The 16,345-nt window shown below is 56.5% G+C and overlaps 1 protein-coding gene across 4 annotated transcripts in view; it reads left to right on the forward strand.

Annotated features, from left to right (window-relative positions):
* Positions 1–143: 143 nt before the first annotated feature.
* Positions 144–16,345, forward strand: part of PRDM11 (PR/SET domain 11) — a 93,589-nt gene continuing 77,387 nt past the window's right edge. Inside the window, exon 1 of one of the 4 annotated variants that reach the window (XM_077862990.1) lies at positions 144–560. Coding sequence is in view for 3 of the 4 variants with exons in the window: in XM_077862988.1 (XP_077719114.1) it covers positions 6,402–6,767 (366 nt within the window). In the remaining variant the exon portion in view is untranslated. Of the gene's footprint in view, positions 561–6,393; positions 6,768–16,345 lie in introns of those variants that run through there. The other 3 variants (XM_077862988.1, XM_077862991.1, XM_077862992.1) reach the window with 3 other exon arrangements.

Here is a 16,345-nt window from a genome sequence, read left to right on the forward strand (position 1 = left end):
CCAACCAACCAAAAGAAAAAAAAAAAGAAAAAAAAAAGTGTCCCAGTTCGAAAGTTCTTTTAACCTTTTCTTTTTTCATTTATTTTATTATTTTTTTCTCTCGGTTTCTCCGCGGGCTAGATTATAAAACTCGCCGCCTCCGTGTGGGTTCGAGGAGCCAGGTTCCCCCCTCCGGGCCAGCGCGCGGGGCGGGGGCCGAGGGGGGCCCCGGGACTTCTCTCCGGGGCCGGGTTGGGACGCGGCTGCTGAGTCCCGGCTCCGGCCCCTGAATTGGGGGGTCCGCGTCTGCCCCAAACGCCGCTTTCTTCCGTTTTCCATGTCATTTCCTGTACTAATAAGATGGTGGTCAAAGCAGGGGAGGAGAGCAGCAGCGAGTCGCCGCCGCCGCCGCCGCGCCGAGGCTGGCGCTGAAACTTTGCCTCGCCGGGGACCAGCGCGCCCGCAGCGCGGCCGCTCCCGCCGCGGGGGCCGCCAGCCGGGGCCGCGCCGCCTCCGCCGAGCCGCCCGCCGGGCCGCCCGCGCCGCCCGGGCCCCGCGGCTGCCGCAGCATTCCCGGGAAGGTGAGTCAGCCCCGGTAGCCAATGTGGCCATTGAAAATGGCTTCGGAAAGCGCTCGGCAGTTTGCCAGCGAGCGCGGGGGCCGCCGGTGCAGGGGCTGCGAGCGGCTGCGGGGGGCGCGGGCGGCCGGGGGCCCGGCGCGGGCGGCGCGGGGGGCGCGGGCGGCGCGGGCGCGGGGGGCCCGGGGGTGGGGGGGGCGGCTCGTCCCGGCCCGGAGGTGGGTTAACCCTCGGCAGGTAGCTGCCGCCGCCGCCGCCGCCGCCGCTGCGGGACTCGGGGGCCGCCCCTCCGCCTCCTTCCTCCCCGCTCGCTCCTCGCTCGCTCGCCTTGTTACAATGTAGCCTTTTCTCTGCGCCGGCGTCCCGCCCGCTGACGGACGTGGCCGCCGACCAATGGGAGCGGCGGCCCGGGCCGGGCGTTCGGAATGAGAACGCGGTGACACGGGCGGGGCGGGGCGCGAGGGCGGGAGGGCGCGAGGGCGCGGGGCGGCCGCTGGCCTAGTTCTCGGGGCGCCTTCGGCTCGGCGCCCGCGGCGGGCGTGGGGGGCTCGGGCCCTTCGGGAGGCGGCGGGGCCGCTGCCGGCGCAGCCCTCGGTTTCCCGCGAAACGCGGCGGGGCCGGAGGCCGGCTCTTTGATGTATTTTAAGTCTTAGTTGCGGTGTCGACTCCCCGGAGTGTGGCCTCCCTCCCCCACTCGCCGTCCCCAAGGTGCTCTCGCCTGCAGAAACTGCAGAAACTTAGCGGCCAGTGACCTTTCTCCGGTCAAGGCCAGCTCGCCCTTAAGGCAAGTCGCTGCTAGGAGAATACACGTTCCCGGAGCGTTGGGCGATGCTGGCTGGAAAGTTGCACTGTGTCTTGGACGGGGTTGGGCCATAGGGGCTTGACCCCTGGGTTGGGCCGGGACTTAGAAGGGGAAAGATGTTAAATCTCTCTTCTTAGACGTTTGCTTCGTGTGGAGAGAGGCTGTGGTATATAATTTAGAGTGGCTCAGAGGATACACACCCAGTTCTTTGTGCTCAGGGACAGGAGGCAATAATGAGAGATTGCGCTCGATGCCTGGAAACCCGATAAACTTAGGGGTTTTTTGGTCTGGGCTGGAGCAAAAGAATTTTCCACCGAGCCTGATGCCTTGGACACCCAAGCTTGCCTTTGACCATAGGACCCTTGAGAGGAAGGGAGGTGTTGGGGGTGTGAGGTCTGCTGGCTGGAGTCTGGAACAGGCTGTGGTCTCCCTACCTGTGAGGCAGGGGCATGGTCTTCACCCACCAGCTCTCTGAGAGGTGGGCAGAGTGCTGTGTGGGCACGGGTCTGAACACCTGCTGGGAAGAGCCTGAGCTGGTCAGTTTAGTTTACTGAGGGGTTTCTCTACTGGAGTCCTTTCCCCTCTACTGCATACCTGCATGGCTTTGGGTTTGGCACAATTATCTTTGACCTCTCTGAACCTTGCTTGTCCATCCCGAAAATGGGACCAACACAGTCTGTCTGGCAAGGCAGTTGTGAGATTAAAAGCGATAGAGAGAAAATGCCTGGTGCATGCTCCACACATGATTTGAGAAGTGTTGTCTGTCTGGGATTATTGGGAACATGCTATCCCCCGGGGAATATCAGAATTGCCTGCCGGGCCCCACCCGGGACCGTCCGATTCCAAACTGACAGGGCCTCCAAGGAGCAGCTGGGGCAGGAGCTAGTTCTCTTCCCTAATGACATTCTCCATCATGAGGGCTCCCCTCCCTTGTCCCAAGAGCCCTGATCAGCTACTACAACCATCACTCAGATACCATGTTGGCATGAGTTAGAGTTCTGTCCTCTAGGCCCCTTGGATTCCTGTGTTGCATAAATGTGTTCTTGGTGTTGAGTATGACTTCAATTATCTGAGTCTTTCCTCACAGGGACTTGGATGGGGAAGCAGGGTTTCCCTGGTTCTAGGTCACTGGCAAGTATGAAGGAAGTAAAGACCACTGGACTAGGAGTCACAAGTCATACGTGCTTCTACAGCTGCCTCCTTGGCCTGTCCTCTTGGCTATATCGTTGTCATGACCAATACATGGCATCCAAGGCTGTCCCTTGCCTCCTAGCTCTCCTCCAGGACAACATTCAGAGTCTCCTCTAACTGTCCACCTGTAGCCTCTCCTCCGTGCCAGTCTCCACATCACAGAGTGATCTGTTCCAAAAGAGATCACATCAGGACTCATATTTCTCACTTAAAACACCAACAAGTCTTCCCAGTCGCTTTTGGGATAAAGAACCAAAATGCCACCCTGATCTAAAAGCCCTGGAGTGATCTGGCCCCGGCCGCTTCCTTGGCCTCATCTCGTACCCTCTTCTGGATCTCGCTGTACTCCCTGTCTTATTCTTTCCTGCCTGTACCGGCCTTCCTTCTGGAATACTGAAACAGTCGCCACCTAATGAATGAGTTAAGGCTAGCAAAGGGCGAGGCGGAGTGGGAGAGTGTCCGTCCGATGGTCCTTTAACCTATCCTTAGACATTTCCAGCTCACCCAGGCACAGGGTAGGATTGGATCTAGGTGCCCTTGTACTTGGGTGGGGCCATGTGGTGGGCCTGTGAGTTGTGAGCTACAGGGACACAAATCACTCTGGGCCAAAGCACTTAGTGGCTGGTGCAAGACCCTCCAGAGTGTTCTTTTCCTGTGGTGTGGCAACTAGCGGTCAGTGGGATGGTGGTGTTTTTGCTAGCCTGGGTCCCTGTGTCACCGCGTGGGATGGAGCCCCCTGGTGCCCCACAATGGACGTGCAGCTCTAGTGATATTTCAACTTTTGCTGTTTCAACCACTGAGATTTGGGGGTTGTTTGTTACCACAGCATAGCCTGGCCTCACCTGACTGGTACAAGGACTGGAGGAGCATTCCGGGCAGAGACAAGTACACACACAGGGACTCGGGAAGGCTCATCCTTAGCAGCCATGGTGACCCTTTTGACAAACAGATGTGAATCTATCAACCCCTGCCTGAAAAACCTTCGGGGACTCCCATTGCTGTTAGGAGAAAGACAGAAAAACTGGGGCTGCCCTCCAGACCCCGTGGGGACACTGTTTTGCATAATTCCATTTGCCGTGTCCCATCTGACATGGTGCTTTCCTCATGTTGTTCCCCTAGGCCCTGACCATGCCCCGCAATCCCCCCTGCTTCGGCTTCCTCATCCTTCATCTTTCAGCTTCCACATCACCTCTTCAAGGAAGCCCCCCTAATTAGATCAAACACTCCATTACAGCTTTTCATGGCCCCACGTCCCTCTCCTTTGCAGCACTCGTCTTTGTAGTGATTTTACAGTTGTGGATATGATTATTGACGGTGGTCTCCCCCTTTCATCACACCAGGAGCTCTGCGGGTACAGGGCCTGGGTTGGCTTGTGTGTGCTGCTGTATTTCCAGTATCTGCACACAAGACTTGCTCTTCCAAAGAATTCCTGAGCACTGACTGCGGGTTCGCTGTATTTGGGGGGCAAAGGACAGAATAGATGAATGCTGTTTCCCGGGTGTCAGGGCAGGGAAGGAGGCATCAGCCCTGGCGGGCAAACTGGCCTGTAGAGTACAGGTGTTACGCTCCCCATCCTTACAGGTGTCCGTGCTCCAGAAGGACCATGTTGCTGGGAGATAGGAGAGGACCTTCCAAGAGGGCAAGAGGGTGAGATTTAACAAACCCTGAGGCTTCTGCTGATCTGGAGAGTATATGATTCAGTGAAGGAGCCACAGAATAGGAGATCCAGGGATGGCGAAGATAATGATGATGAAGGCAGCAAATGTTTATTGAGGGCTAAATGTGTGCCACGTATGGTCCTGAGCATGTCTCTATGCAGGAAACAACTCCACAAGGTATATATTGTTATTTTCATTTCACAGATGGGTAAATAGGCCTCAGGAGCTGGACTAAAGGATCCAGGGTTGCACAGTGGTATGGCCAGGATTGGAACCCTGGCACTCTGATGCCACCTCCTTAGGGATGCCCTCTTAGAATGAGAGCAGGGAACCCCAGACCTGCCTTTGGAAATGCCACATGGGGTTATAAAACCCTTCTTGGGGAATATGTTTCTAGGAGGTAACACCCACCTAACATTGGGGTTTGTGCGAGTGGGTTGCTGGCTCAGAGCTCGTTGGTGGCCTTGGTGCCAGGGCCAGTCTAGAACCATCTGGTGCATCTCCACCCCTGCTGGGGCCTGAGAGTTCTTGGAGGCCCTGGAGCCCCATGGTCTCAGAGTGGGGCCTAGGAGAGGCTTCCCTGCAGCTGGCCCAGGGGCTGTGCCGGAAAAATAAGCCGTGCAGAAAGAAAAAAAACAATGAAGAAAAAAGAAAAATATGCTGTTATTTTTAAAAAGCCTGTTTCCTATTGCAGATTTGTATCTGTGTTGGAAAGCCCGATGTTCACGCGGTGCAGCCGCACTCGTGGTAGCGTCCCTGGCTGAGGTTCTGTAAGAGGGGAGGCCTGGGGCATCTTTCAGCCCTCCCCGCCTTCATCAGGAGGTCGGGGCACACTGTGCTGGGCTCGGAGGTGTATGTCAAATCCAGTTTTTGCCCCTACAGAACTCAAGGACCAACGTGGGAAGTGAGCAGTTAACTAGACAATTACAGATTCTAGCAGATGGGTGCAAGGCAGATGGCCACTGACTCTAAGTCAGGGAAAGCTTCCTGGAGGAGGAGGCGGCCTTTGATCTGGCTTTTGAAGGGTGAACAGACAGCAAAGAAGGGAGAGGCATTCTGGTGTGGGGTATGGCTTGCGCAAAGGCATGGGCACGCAGAAGGCTTGGAGAAGGTCAAGGAGTTCAGTTTCCCTTTCTAGAAATGGAGACAGTCATATCAGTCCTGTGCTACATTCTTTGGAAGACATTTTTTTCCTCCCTGTTCTCATGACCAAATTTAAGAGGAACACATATTGTGCCCCATGAGGCGTCTTCGACCTCCATTTGTGGATGAGGAAGCTCAGTCAAGTTCAGAGAGGTTGAGTGACTAGCTCTAGATCACACAGCTATAATCTAATCTTTCCAATCACTCTGAGAAACCCACATTTATAAAAGAAGCTTTAGGGGTCGCCTACCTGTGTCCTGTAACAATTCCCAGCAGGTTTCCTGGGTGCTGTAAATGTAGGATTTGATTTATAAGCCCTCGGTTTACACAGCTGGTTCCAGGCCCCTCTCCCCACCTGGGAACCTCATGGGTGAGAACTTGCAAGCACACTGGGACAGACCAAGGGTCTCCAAAGAAATGACACAGGGTGAGGTGAGGGAGAAGTGGAAAGGGGATCACGGCAGAAGGCTGCTGACTCTCCTGCTCCCCAGCATCAGCCTCAGGTCCCCAGTGGGTGCCCAGGGGTGGAGACCCTGCATGCAAAGGCACACCTGGGCCTCTGGAGCCTTCAGAGCTTTCTAGGGCTTTCCTTTCCACCACTCTCTCCAACCTCCTCAACTCGACCCATAAGGCCAACAGGGACTCTTCCCAACTTCACCTTTTCCCAGATCCCTTGTCTATAGCCCGTGAGGCTGGCAGCCCGGTGCTCATGTCTCCCATCTTAGAGCTGAGAAAACGGAGGCCCACAGAGGGGAAGCCGTATGGTGGAGGTTGTACCATTTAGGGGGTGACCAAGCTAAACCCCAAATCTGGGACCCTTCCTCTGCACCCACCATCCTCCTGCAATCGTCAGAACAGGATGGGGAATTCTCAGGACTTTTGGCCCCGTCTCCAAATCCTGCTCTCCAAAAGGAGAGGCTGTGGGGTCACTGCTTGACTGTCCACAGTGGCAGCAGCTCACCCCTCCCTGAGCAGACCCCCGGAAATGTGCGTGTCAGGGCAGGGGTGGGGAGGGGGTCGTGGCCAGTGGGGCTTCTCCTTCCTGGGCTCATGGCCAGGTTGGGGGCCAGAGTGAGACCAGCAGACAAGACGAGCAGCTTGACCTGGGCACCGAGCTGGGCTGGTATGGACGTCACCAAGCAAGTAAATATGGAACCACCCCCACAGTGTCAGCTTTCCCAGAGTGGCTTCTCCCACTATCTCTCACTTTCCCCAAGGGAAAGGGGTGAGGGCCGGGAAGGGATCCTGCTGCCCGATGCTCATGGGATGGAGATGGCCGACCTGGGAGGCTCTGGGACAGCCGAGGGGCATGGGGAGCAGCCCAGCGGACCCTCGGCCCCAGCAGGGAGTGAGCCTTTCGTGGGGGCGGCTGACTGGGACCCAGCCCGGCTGGACTCAGCATTGTCATGGCCCAAGGTACAGGGAGGGAGGGTGCTCTGGTGGTGGGTGGAGGTGGGGGAGGCATTTGCAAGCTGAGGCCTGGCCCTGACCTCACAGCCCAGCCCTTCCTTGCCCCAACCCAAACAGGACGGAGTTGTTGCAGGACAGGTACAGGACAGCCGTACCCCAGAGGAGAAGCCAGACCAGCCAGGGAGGCTGGTATTTAGAGAGGAGGTGAAGAGGTCAGAGGCTCAAGGTGTCCCAAGGGCAGGGGCAGGGTGCTTAGACTGGGGCAGGGGGATTCAAGGCGGTGAAATCTTCAAAGGAAATCAGCAAACTTGGCAGCCAGGGAAGAGTTTACCTCCTCCCAAAAAAAGGACATTGGGCCTTGGGTAGAGGAGAAGCAGAAAGGGAGGATACAGGGCCAAGTTTTGGGCTGGGTGATCCAGGCCTTTAAAAACATCAGAATAAATAAATAAATAATAAAAAACATCAGAATAGCCAAACTTGAGCGAACCTCGTACGTGTAGACGGGCCGTGTCTGAAGCAGTGCGCTGCCCCATCACGCTGGTGTCAGTAGCCTCCATTTATGGAGGACAAAGTGAGGCCCAGAGAAGTGAAGTGACTTACCCAAGGCCACACAGCTATGAACGGTTAGAGCTGGGACTCGAACCCAGGTCTGCTGACTCCAGAACGGAGCTTTTCTCTACTGCCTGGGGGCTGCCTCACTGTCACTGTACTGGGAACTGCTGTGGGAGGCTGTGCTGGGAGGGAGGAGGGAGCGTGGTCTGGGAGGCTTGCAGGCTCCAAGCGCCTGCCCCTGTGACGCTGAGTAGTACCGAGAAACTACAGCATGGGCCATCTGTGGCATCAGGCCGATCGGCCTCTCTGTGCTCGCCTGAGAAATGGGCAGCACAGCCTGGCACAGGTGCCTCCCGGTGTGGCTCCGTTGTTGGGACCTTCCCGTCCATTTTTGGGTCAGGAGACGTTCGTGGAGTTCCCCTTTGGGCTCCGGAGGGCCAAACAGAAACACATGATTTGATGAGCCCTGTACCCAGAGAGGGTGGTCTGCGGCCCCCCGCCCATCCGTGAGCTGCGTGTCGCTGGTCTGCAGCAGAGATAGTTACAACGCTGAGAGTGTCAAAAAACTCGTATCACAACTTGACATCACTGCGCCATTTGTTTTTTAAATATTTTATTTATTTATTCATGAGAGACCCAGGGAGAGAGGGAGGCAGAGACACAGGCAGAGGGAGAAGCAGGCTCCGTGCAGGGAGCCTGATGTGGGACTCGATCCCGGGTCTCCAGGATCACACCCTGGGCTGAAGACGGCGCTACACCTTAGCTGGGCCACCGGGGCTGCCCACTGAGCCATTTTTTAGTTGTAATTTACAAAAGCCTCAGTTGGCAACAGATTGGAAAACTTAAAAAAAAAAAAAATCTCTACCACAAATAGTGTGAGCAGCTCTGGCCCAGATCCTAACTGTGATTGAAGGTAGGAAATGCCCTACTTGCTGGAGGATGTGGCGGGGGAGGGGAGCAAGTCGTTCTGCCACCAGCGGTGGGAGAGGGAGAGCCTGGTAGGCTTCCCAGGGGAAGAGGCATGGCACTGGACCGTGAAGGAAGAGTAGAAGTTTGCCGGGTGGAGGAAGAGGGCTGGACAGTCTAGGTCCTGGGAACAGCATGTGCAAAGGCAGACAGCATGAGGATAGGGCGGTTCAGGGAAGGGCAAGCGGTCTCGGGTGTTTGGAGAAGAGGTGGAGGAGATGGCCTTGGAGAAGCAGGTTAGGGCCAGACTGGGAGGGCCTTGATTGCCAGGCTGAGGCGGGACTTAGAGGAAGTAAGTGACCAGAGTGTTCTGGAGACAGAGGTCCTGAGGTGGGGGATAAAGTCACAGCCGAGGAGGTGCTCTCAGTGGCCGAAAGGGCCATCCAGGTGGTGGTTGCTTCCATCTTCAGCCTTCAAGGACGGCTGTTTCTTGGTGCCTGCGGGCTAAGTTGCTGGGGAGCGGGCCTGTCATTGTCCCTCCTGAGGCAGCCAGCCCCGTGGTGGTGCTTTCTGCCTGGAGGCCCCCAAGTTGGTCCTGGCTGGACAGGCAGGCAGTTCTCGGGTGCGAGCAGCAGGCCTTCCCGGGCCGTCCTGGTCAGCAGGTTGGCATCTGGTGTGGTTGGCTGGCTGTGGCGGAGCCCCTTTATCCTCCTGCTTGATGCAGCCAGGGCTGTGAGCTGTCGGGGGGGGGGTGGGGGGGGGTCGGCGACTACCCCCAAGGAGTCCAGAGCCACACCAGGGAGCGTGGGCAGGAGGAGACCAGGCGGAGATCTGAGGATGGGGTGGGGGTGGGGGCTGGCCCGGCACAGGGCCTGGTGTGTGATATGGTGTGGGGTCTGAATAGGAGGTGAGCAGTGGACAGCTTCCTCCTCGAACCATCCATTGGGTCAGGGCCGAGGCCCGCACGTGTGGCCTGAGGAGCGAACACTTGGCCCAGGAGGCGAGGGATGGCTGGTGTCCCATCCCGGGCCAGCGCAGGTGAGCAGACAGCGTGGTGGCGGGTAGTTGCTGCCGTGGTGCGGCCTGGGGAGGAGAGAAGCCAGCCCTCCCTGGCTGGGGGCTGCTGGGAACAGACACTAGTGTGCCTGGGCCTGCATGTGGCCACAGGTCCACGGAGAATGCCGGCCTGCGGGGAGGGAGCTGTGGGAAGCGCCTCTCCTGCCAGCCCCACCTACACCCTCCTCCTCGGGGCCCCTGCTCAGAGTGGCCCAGCCTTCTGCTCCCCCCCCTGCAGCTCCCCATCGGCTGGGCTCCCCATCAGTTGGGCCCCACACAGCAGGCTGGACTGTCTGGCTGCCATTCAGGGGGGAGTCCAGCTGCCCGGGATCCTGCAGGATGGGGTTGGGAGGCGTTTGCAGCCCGGCTGGGTCCTGGCTTCAGCGCCAGCAGTCACCGAAGAGCTCTGGTTTTGACAGTGGCCTAGCTTGTGTCCGGAGGCTTCAGGCTGGAGTCCTCGGACCTCTCTGGCTCTCTGCCTTGGGCTGGCCGCACACTGGACTCGGTGCTTGCCATAACCCTAGGGTCTCCCCAGTGTGGGGTCGTGTGGCTCTGGGGCCTGCCCTTTCTCAGAGCACTGGGTGGGACCTCCTTGCTTCTCCAGGGCCCTTCTCATCACAGGACACCCCGAGCCTGTTCTGTGTGGTCCATGCCACTTTGTGTCCCAGATCGGATCCTCCAGGGCTGCGCCCAGGACCCAGGGGCACGTCCAGCCCTTTGGCTCATTGCAGCCTGTGTTGGGCTCTCCGTGCCTGAGCTTTGCGCTTCCTCCTCCTAATTTCCCTTTGTGGATCCGTAGCCTGCCTCTGCCCCAGTTCCCTGGCTACTGGTGAGGCAAGGACTCTCTGGCCCAGCTCCCAGGGTCCCCGCCCCTAGTTTCAGGTAGAAACTGTACTCTTCCTTGGCACCTGCCAGTGGCTCCCTGCCCTCCCTGAGCACCCTGGCCCTCGGCCCAGGACAATGGCCAGGAAAGGCTCCACTGCTCTTTCGGGCTCAGTCCTGTCTCCTCCCATGGGTCCCTCTCCACCTGGAGAATCCCTCTACATGCTGCCTCCTGATCCCCGCCCTGGGGTCAGAAACGGGCCCCTTTCTGGCTGCCCTTGGGCTCCCAGACTTGCAGCCCATCTGGCTGCTTTGGGAACTCCGTTGTGACCGCCTCCTTTTCTCAGTGTCCGTGGCGTGGTTGGGGGCCTCACATTTTGTGGGAGTCCACAAAGAGGCTAATGTGGCTGATATCTCATTGTATTTATACAGCAGGCTTGGTAGTTAGATACTGTCCATCCATTTTTGCAGATGAGAGGGTTGAGGCGCTGTGGGGTTCAGTGATTTTGTCAAGGTCTTATGAGAAGTCAGGGGCAGACGCTGGGACCCAAGCCTGTATCTCAGCTCTTTTCTTGACCACATTGCTGTCTTGCCAGGTAAGGTAAGAGCTTAGTTGACCTTTGCTTGTTAGATTGTCAGGGGCCAGGGCCCTGGCTGGGGCTGGGGCTGACCCCATTGGGGACTGGGCTCACCATGTGGCATGGCTATGGCTTGGGCTCAGTGTCACAGGAGCCATCAGCCTTATGAGCGTTTCTTCTTCCTTCCTGAACTCTTGTCCTTGGTGTGAGGTTCTCCCAGATACACAGCCCCTACCCTGGGAGTCTGAGGTTAACACCACGCATACTGGCCAGTGTTTGGGGGGCTGCTGGGACCCAGGGGCTGGGGCTAGGAGTCACAGGGGGCAAGGGGAGAGGGAGACACTGGTCTGTGCACCTCTGCCCAGGTCATGGCGAGGGCCTCCAGCCTCTGATGCTCAGTGCTTCCTTAAAGCCACTCTTGATGCAGAGAGACTAAGGGCTCCCCCCCCCCCCCCCCCCCCCCCCGCACTCCCCTGACAAAGCTCTGAGGCTGAGGCTCTGAGGCTTGGAAGGCCAGCTAGCCCACCTGCCTTTGTGTTCCTCAAATTCTTTCGAATCACTCCACCCAAACGCAGATGCTTGCATACCTCCAGGGACCAGCAGCTCATTGGTTCCAAGGCAACCTGCTGTGTCTTTTTTATGTTGTTTTACTAAGTTTTAATTATGTAAGGAATATACAGATACATTTTTGTTGTACCGAAGTCCAATATGATTTAAAAAGCTAAGTACTATCTTCCTTCATAACTACAATATTCCAGCCTCCTCTGCAGGGTCAATCATCACGGTTATTACTTTGGTATATATCTTTCTAGATACTTCTCTATACATCCACTCACAGAACCTAGAGGAAGATGTGCTATTATAACACGCATGTGTGTGTGTCTGCGTGTGTACATGTTTAAATGAAGGGTTACATAAAAAAATAAATGAAGGGTTACAGATCACTGTGTAAATGGTTTCCTCAATGTTGGATCTAGGAAATCTGTCATGGTTTTACCTAGAAAGCTATCATAATTCCTTCCTCCTTCGTTTCTCTTCTCTTCTCTTCTCTTCTCTTCTCTTCTCTTCTCTTCTCTTCTCTTCTCTTCTCTTCTCTTCTCTTTTCTTTCTTTCTTTCTTTCTTTCTTTCTTTCTTTCTTTCTTTCTTTCTTTCTTTCTTTCTTATACACGGTAGTTTTAGCCATTCTCCTACTGCTGGACATTTAAGTTAATTCTAATTTTATTTCTGTGCCTCTCTGGGCTTATCTACTGCTGGGTATGGGAGCCTGTTGCATTTTTTTTTTTTAATAAATGATTGCACAATATTTAAAAGGCGTCCACTGAGACTTCTTTGGACAGAGCCAAATGTCTCCCTGTAGGTCCCAAACTATTCCTGGTGTCTTCTTTAGAGTCAGAGAGAAAAGGCTACTCCCCTGTCTCCTGGTGGTCCCCAGAGAGCTGGAAATAGTAGCCATGGCTCCTGGAGACTTTTTTCCTTCACACTTGGGTATTTCTACCCTGACTCAAAGGGCATGTTTTTGGGTGACCCATCTCTTGGGTGGCTCTTGTGGTAAGTGGACTTTGGAGTCACTGGGTTCTTGGTCCTTGGTTCCAATCCTGGTGTTTCTGGGAAATCTCCTTAACCTCTGGGAGTCTCAGTTGTATCCTCTGTAAAATAGAGATGACAATAGCATCTGTGTCACAGAGCTTCTGTGAGGACCAAGGAGGCGGACACGGGTAAAGTGCAGGATGCTGTGCCAGGCACACAGTAAAATCCCACTAATACTCTATCCTGGGGGCTCTTGCCTGTCTTAGCTCCGCACCCCACTCTGAGGACGGGGGCCTGTGTCCCTGGTGGGCAGCCTGGGATGGCTCTGGCCTCTGCAACGGTTTTATCCCACTGTCCACTCGCTGATTTCCCAGAGGAGGCTGCTGCCTGGGAATGCGGCGGGTGATTGGAATACTTCCCGGCTCGGCCCTGCAGGTCCTGGACTGGGGCCTACGGGGAGGGAAGGAGGTCAGCCTGACCCTTCGCTCGGCAGTGGTGGCCGGGAGCCTGGTAACGTAACCCCACACCTCGGGCAGATTTACCAGCTTTCAATGGGGCCTGTTGTGGCCGGGGATTTGATCTCTCTTGGCCTGCAGGGTGGGCAGGAGAAGAAAGCAGCTTGGGGCCAGCCTCTCCCCTGAGAGCCCTGGGGCCCGTCTGGGCCACACTGGCTGGTCCAGGCTTGGGGTTGCCTTTCTGCTCCGGGGCGGGGGGGGTGGGGGGCAAATCTCTGCCTGTGACTGTGTAGTTAGAGTTGGAAAGGATGGCCCTTCTGCTCTTCCCTCACCTCTTCCCCACCCTTCAGGTTCTAAACCACCTCTCATGTCACCTTCTCACCAGCTCATCACAGCCACCCTGTGAAGCGGGTTGCCTGGCTGGGGCCATTTCACAGATGCAGATGCTGAGGCTCAGAGAGGTGAAGTCTGGGAAAGTCTTCCCAGAGCCACACGGTTAGCCATCGGTGGCATTGACAACATACCCAGGCTGTCTGGATTCTTGTCCAGTTCTTTTTCTTGAGGCCACCTGCGCTGATAGTCTTGGCAGAAGATGCCCCGCCGGGCATCCCCATGTGACCTCTTGTCCTCCGGTCAGTGGTGTGTGTGGTGAGTGGGCACGGAGGGTTGGGATTATCTCCTGAGAAGCAAGAAGCACCGTAGCTGGCTCGGGGCCCAGCCCTTCCCCAGCACCAGCCACAAGCCATCTCGGTCGCCAGTGCGGGGAACAGAGTGTGGCTGCTTCAGCTGCAGCCCTCTGCCCTGCTGGGGGAGGCTTGCTCTCTGTGGTGTGGGCAGGGGGCTGCAGCGACCCTCGGGACTCTGGGTGCTCCTCCCAGGGAAGCAGGAGAGCAGCCCACCGTTGGGTGGAGAAAGCAAGTTTCAGAGAGGCACAGGGGCTGCTCTGAGATGGCAGTTGGCGGAGGAAAAACGTGAAGCCCATGTCCTGATTCTTTGTTGTTGGGTCACACCAAAGACATTGAGCTGGCCTCAGTCTGAGCTATGAGCATGGCTGGTGGGGTCAGAGGGATGTGGGCTTGGGCCCTAGGTCAACAATAACTTCATATATTTTTTTTAAAGATTTTATTTATTTTTTGAGAGAGATTGAGAGACAGAGAGAGCACAAGTAGGGGAAGGGGCAGAGGGAGAGGGAGAAGCAGATTCCCCACTGAGCAGGGAGCCCAATGTGGGGCTCGATCCCAGGACCCCAGGATCATGCCCTGAGCCAAAGGCAGATGCTTAACCAACTGAGCCACCCAGGTGCCCCAAAAACTTCATATTAATTGAACACTTCCTATGTGCTGGTGCTATTCTAAGTCTTGACCCATAACATTTCATTTAATCTTCAGAACAACCTTATGGGGTAGATACCACTAGTATTCTCCATTTACAGCCAAGGAAACTGAGGTACAGGTGGGCTAAGTGACTCCCTAGAGTCATATGGTGGTGAAACTGGGATTTCACTCAGAGGTTGTGTGTGAACCACCACAGTGCTTCTTAAGGCCAGGAGGACCCCCAGGGCCAAGCACACCTTATTCCGGATGGTACCTGATACATGGCAGGTGCTTGTTATACGTGTGTCAAGTGAATAAGCAACTCAATCTTTCTGGATGTCAGTGAAGTGAATACCAAGCCACCTTTCCCCCAGCATTGATGGGAAGGATCCACTCGGTGCGTTGATATTTGAAAGTGCTGATAAGCTCAGGGCTCGGGCCATGGCTGCTCTGGTCACTCTGGGGAGACAGTGCCACTGAGCTGCTCTGAACCGTGTCCCATGAGTGAGTGGTGCTGCTCCAAGCTATTGCACTGGAGCTCACCTGCCTGCCCTGGGGGGCAGAGGTGGGTTCTTTCTGCATGGGTGGCTGTGGGATGTCACCCATGGCTGGCCTTGGGCTTCCTCTGGGCCAAGCCAGGGGCCAGAGGGGCTAAGGGTGAGCACTGTGACGGTGTTCGTGAGGGACCCTTGCATTCCTTGAACGCTCACAGCCTGCTGGGTGATTCACGTGCATGCACGCATGCACACACACCCATCCAGGTGTTTTCTTATCAGTTTCCTGAGTCTATTTTTCACCCAGGCTCAGGAGGTGAGGGGACTTGCAGGTTTCCACAGGTGTAGGGTGGGATTCCAGTCTGCTTCCAGCTACTGCCTCAGAAGGAGCCCTCTCCAAGTGCTCACATGTCCCCTGTGGGTTCCAAAAGTATGAACAAATATCAGATATAACCAGACCAGGGTGTCCCAGGGGGTCTCTGGGGTGACTCCTGCCTCTGCTGCTCCGGCAGGTGGGGAATCCCCTCCCACTCGGATTTGCTGTCGTTCTAAACAGTTTTGACAGCAGGCTCTCTGTAGCAGGACTCAGGAGATGCTGTTCCGTCCTAGGCTCTGCCACGGGTTTGCTGTGTGGTCTCGAGTAAGCCCCTTCCCCTCTCTGGGCCTTGATGTGCAGCCCTGTAAAGTGAGGCCACGGGCTCGCTGACATCTACTGTTCTGTGCCTCCATTAAGGGGTATGACTTATGCCCCACTTTCTCAACCCCTTTTTAAGACACTAGGATATTGGGGTCCCTCCTCCTTGCCGAGCTGGGACAACTGGGCTTGGTTCTGGTGTGGCCCAGTCCTGAGATGGTGAAAAGCGTGTCTTAGGACTTGCTGGGGAATCCCTGCTGGGTCCACTCCCCTCGGCCCACCCTGAGAACTCGAAGTTTGGCAGACAACACCCAGCATGGGGGGAAAGCACGGCTTTTGGAGTGCATGAAATCTGGGTCAGAATCCTGGCTTTGCCCCTGATCTGTGGCTGTCTGTCTTACTTCTCAGTGCCTCAGTTTCTCACCTGGGAAGTAGGGAGAGTGAAACTGCCCTCCCGAGGTTGAGGTGAGGGTGGAATGCTTGAGCTTCTCCCCAGCAACCCGCTGACACTCGGCAGGTCCCCAGTGACAGGCATAGGTCTGCTGAGTGTGGTGGGGCGGGGGTCAGGGATGGTTCCGGAAGCCTTGCCAACAGCCCCAGAGCCTGAGTCCCGAAATAGAAGACCCCAGAGACAGAGGCTCCTGATGGCCAGGCAGGAGCTGGCAGCGTGGGCCTTCCCTCCCTCCTGGGCCTGGTGGCTGCATAAATTACTCGGCAGCCTTTGGGCTAATTTTACCTTCTTGGTTTTCATGAATCATTTCCCATCCGGGGGCGTGTGAGAGAAATGGCCGTGGCTCTGCCAGCTGGATGCCCCGGCGCCAGCCGCGGTGAAACGGCTGCGGTGGGCCCAGCATGCTCTCAGAAGCAAGGCCGGGACCCCCGGGGACCCCCATGAGGGGCCATGAGGGGCCCCCGAGGGCTGGCTCCTTCTAGCCGTGTCCCCAGACCTTTGGGTCATCATGATTTGGAGTAAATGAGCCACGCCAGGTCCTGGAGCTGGAACTTGGGCTCAATCTCAAGGAATTTGGCGTTGTGTGGCCTTCCCGTGATGCCCGTCAGGGTCCCTTTTGGCCTCCGTGGTGAAGCGGTTGGTGGAGAGACCCCCGTGGCCTCGGGGGCTTTTGTGTGGCCGGCTCCAGGGGTTTGTACGAATGTTGAATTTTCATAGTGACCCAGTGCCAGAGCTGACGGGTCCTGACAAAATCAAACCCAACCCCCTTGGATGAACTGGGGCTCACACGGGGGA

Source organism: Canis aureus, chromosome 21 (genome assembly GCF_053574225.1).
Source record: "Canis aureus isolate CA01 chromosome 21, VMU_Caureus_v.1.0, whole genome shotgun sequence".
NCBI classification, from domain to species: domain Eukaryota; kingdom Metazoa; phylum Chordata; class Mammalia; order Carnivora; family Canidae; genus Canis; species Canis aureus.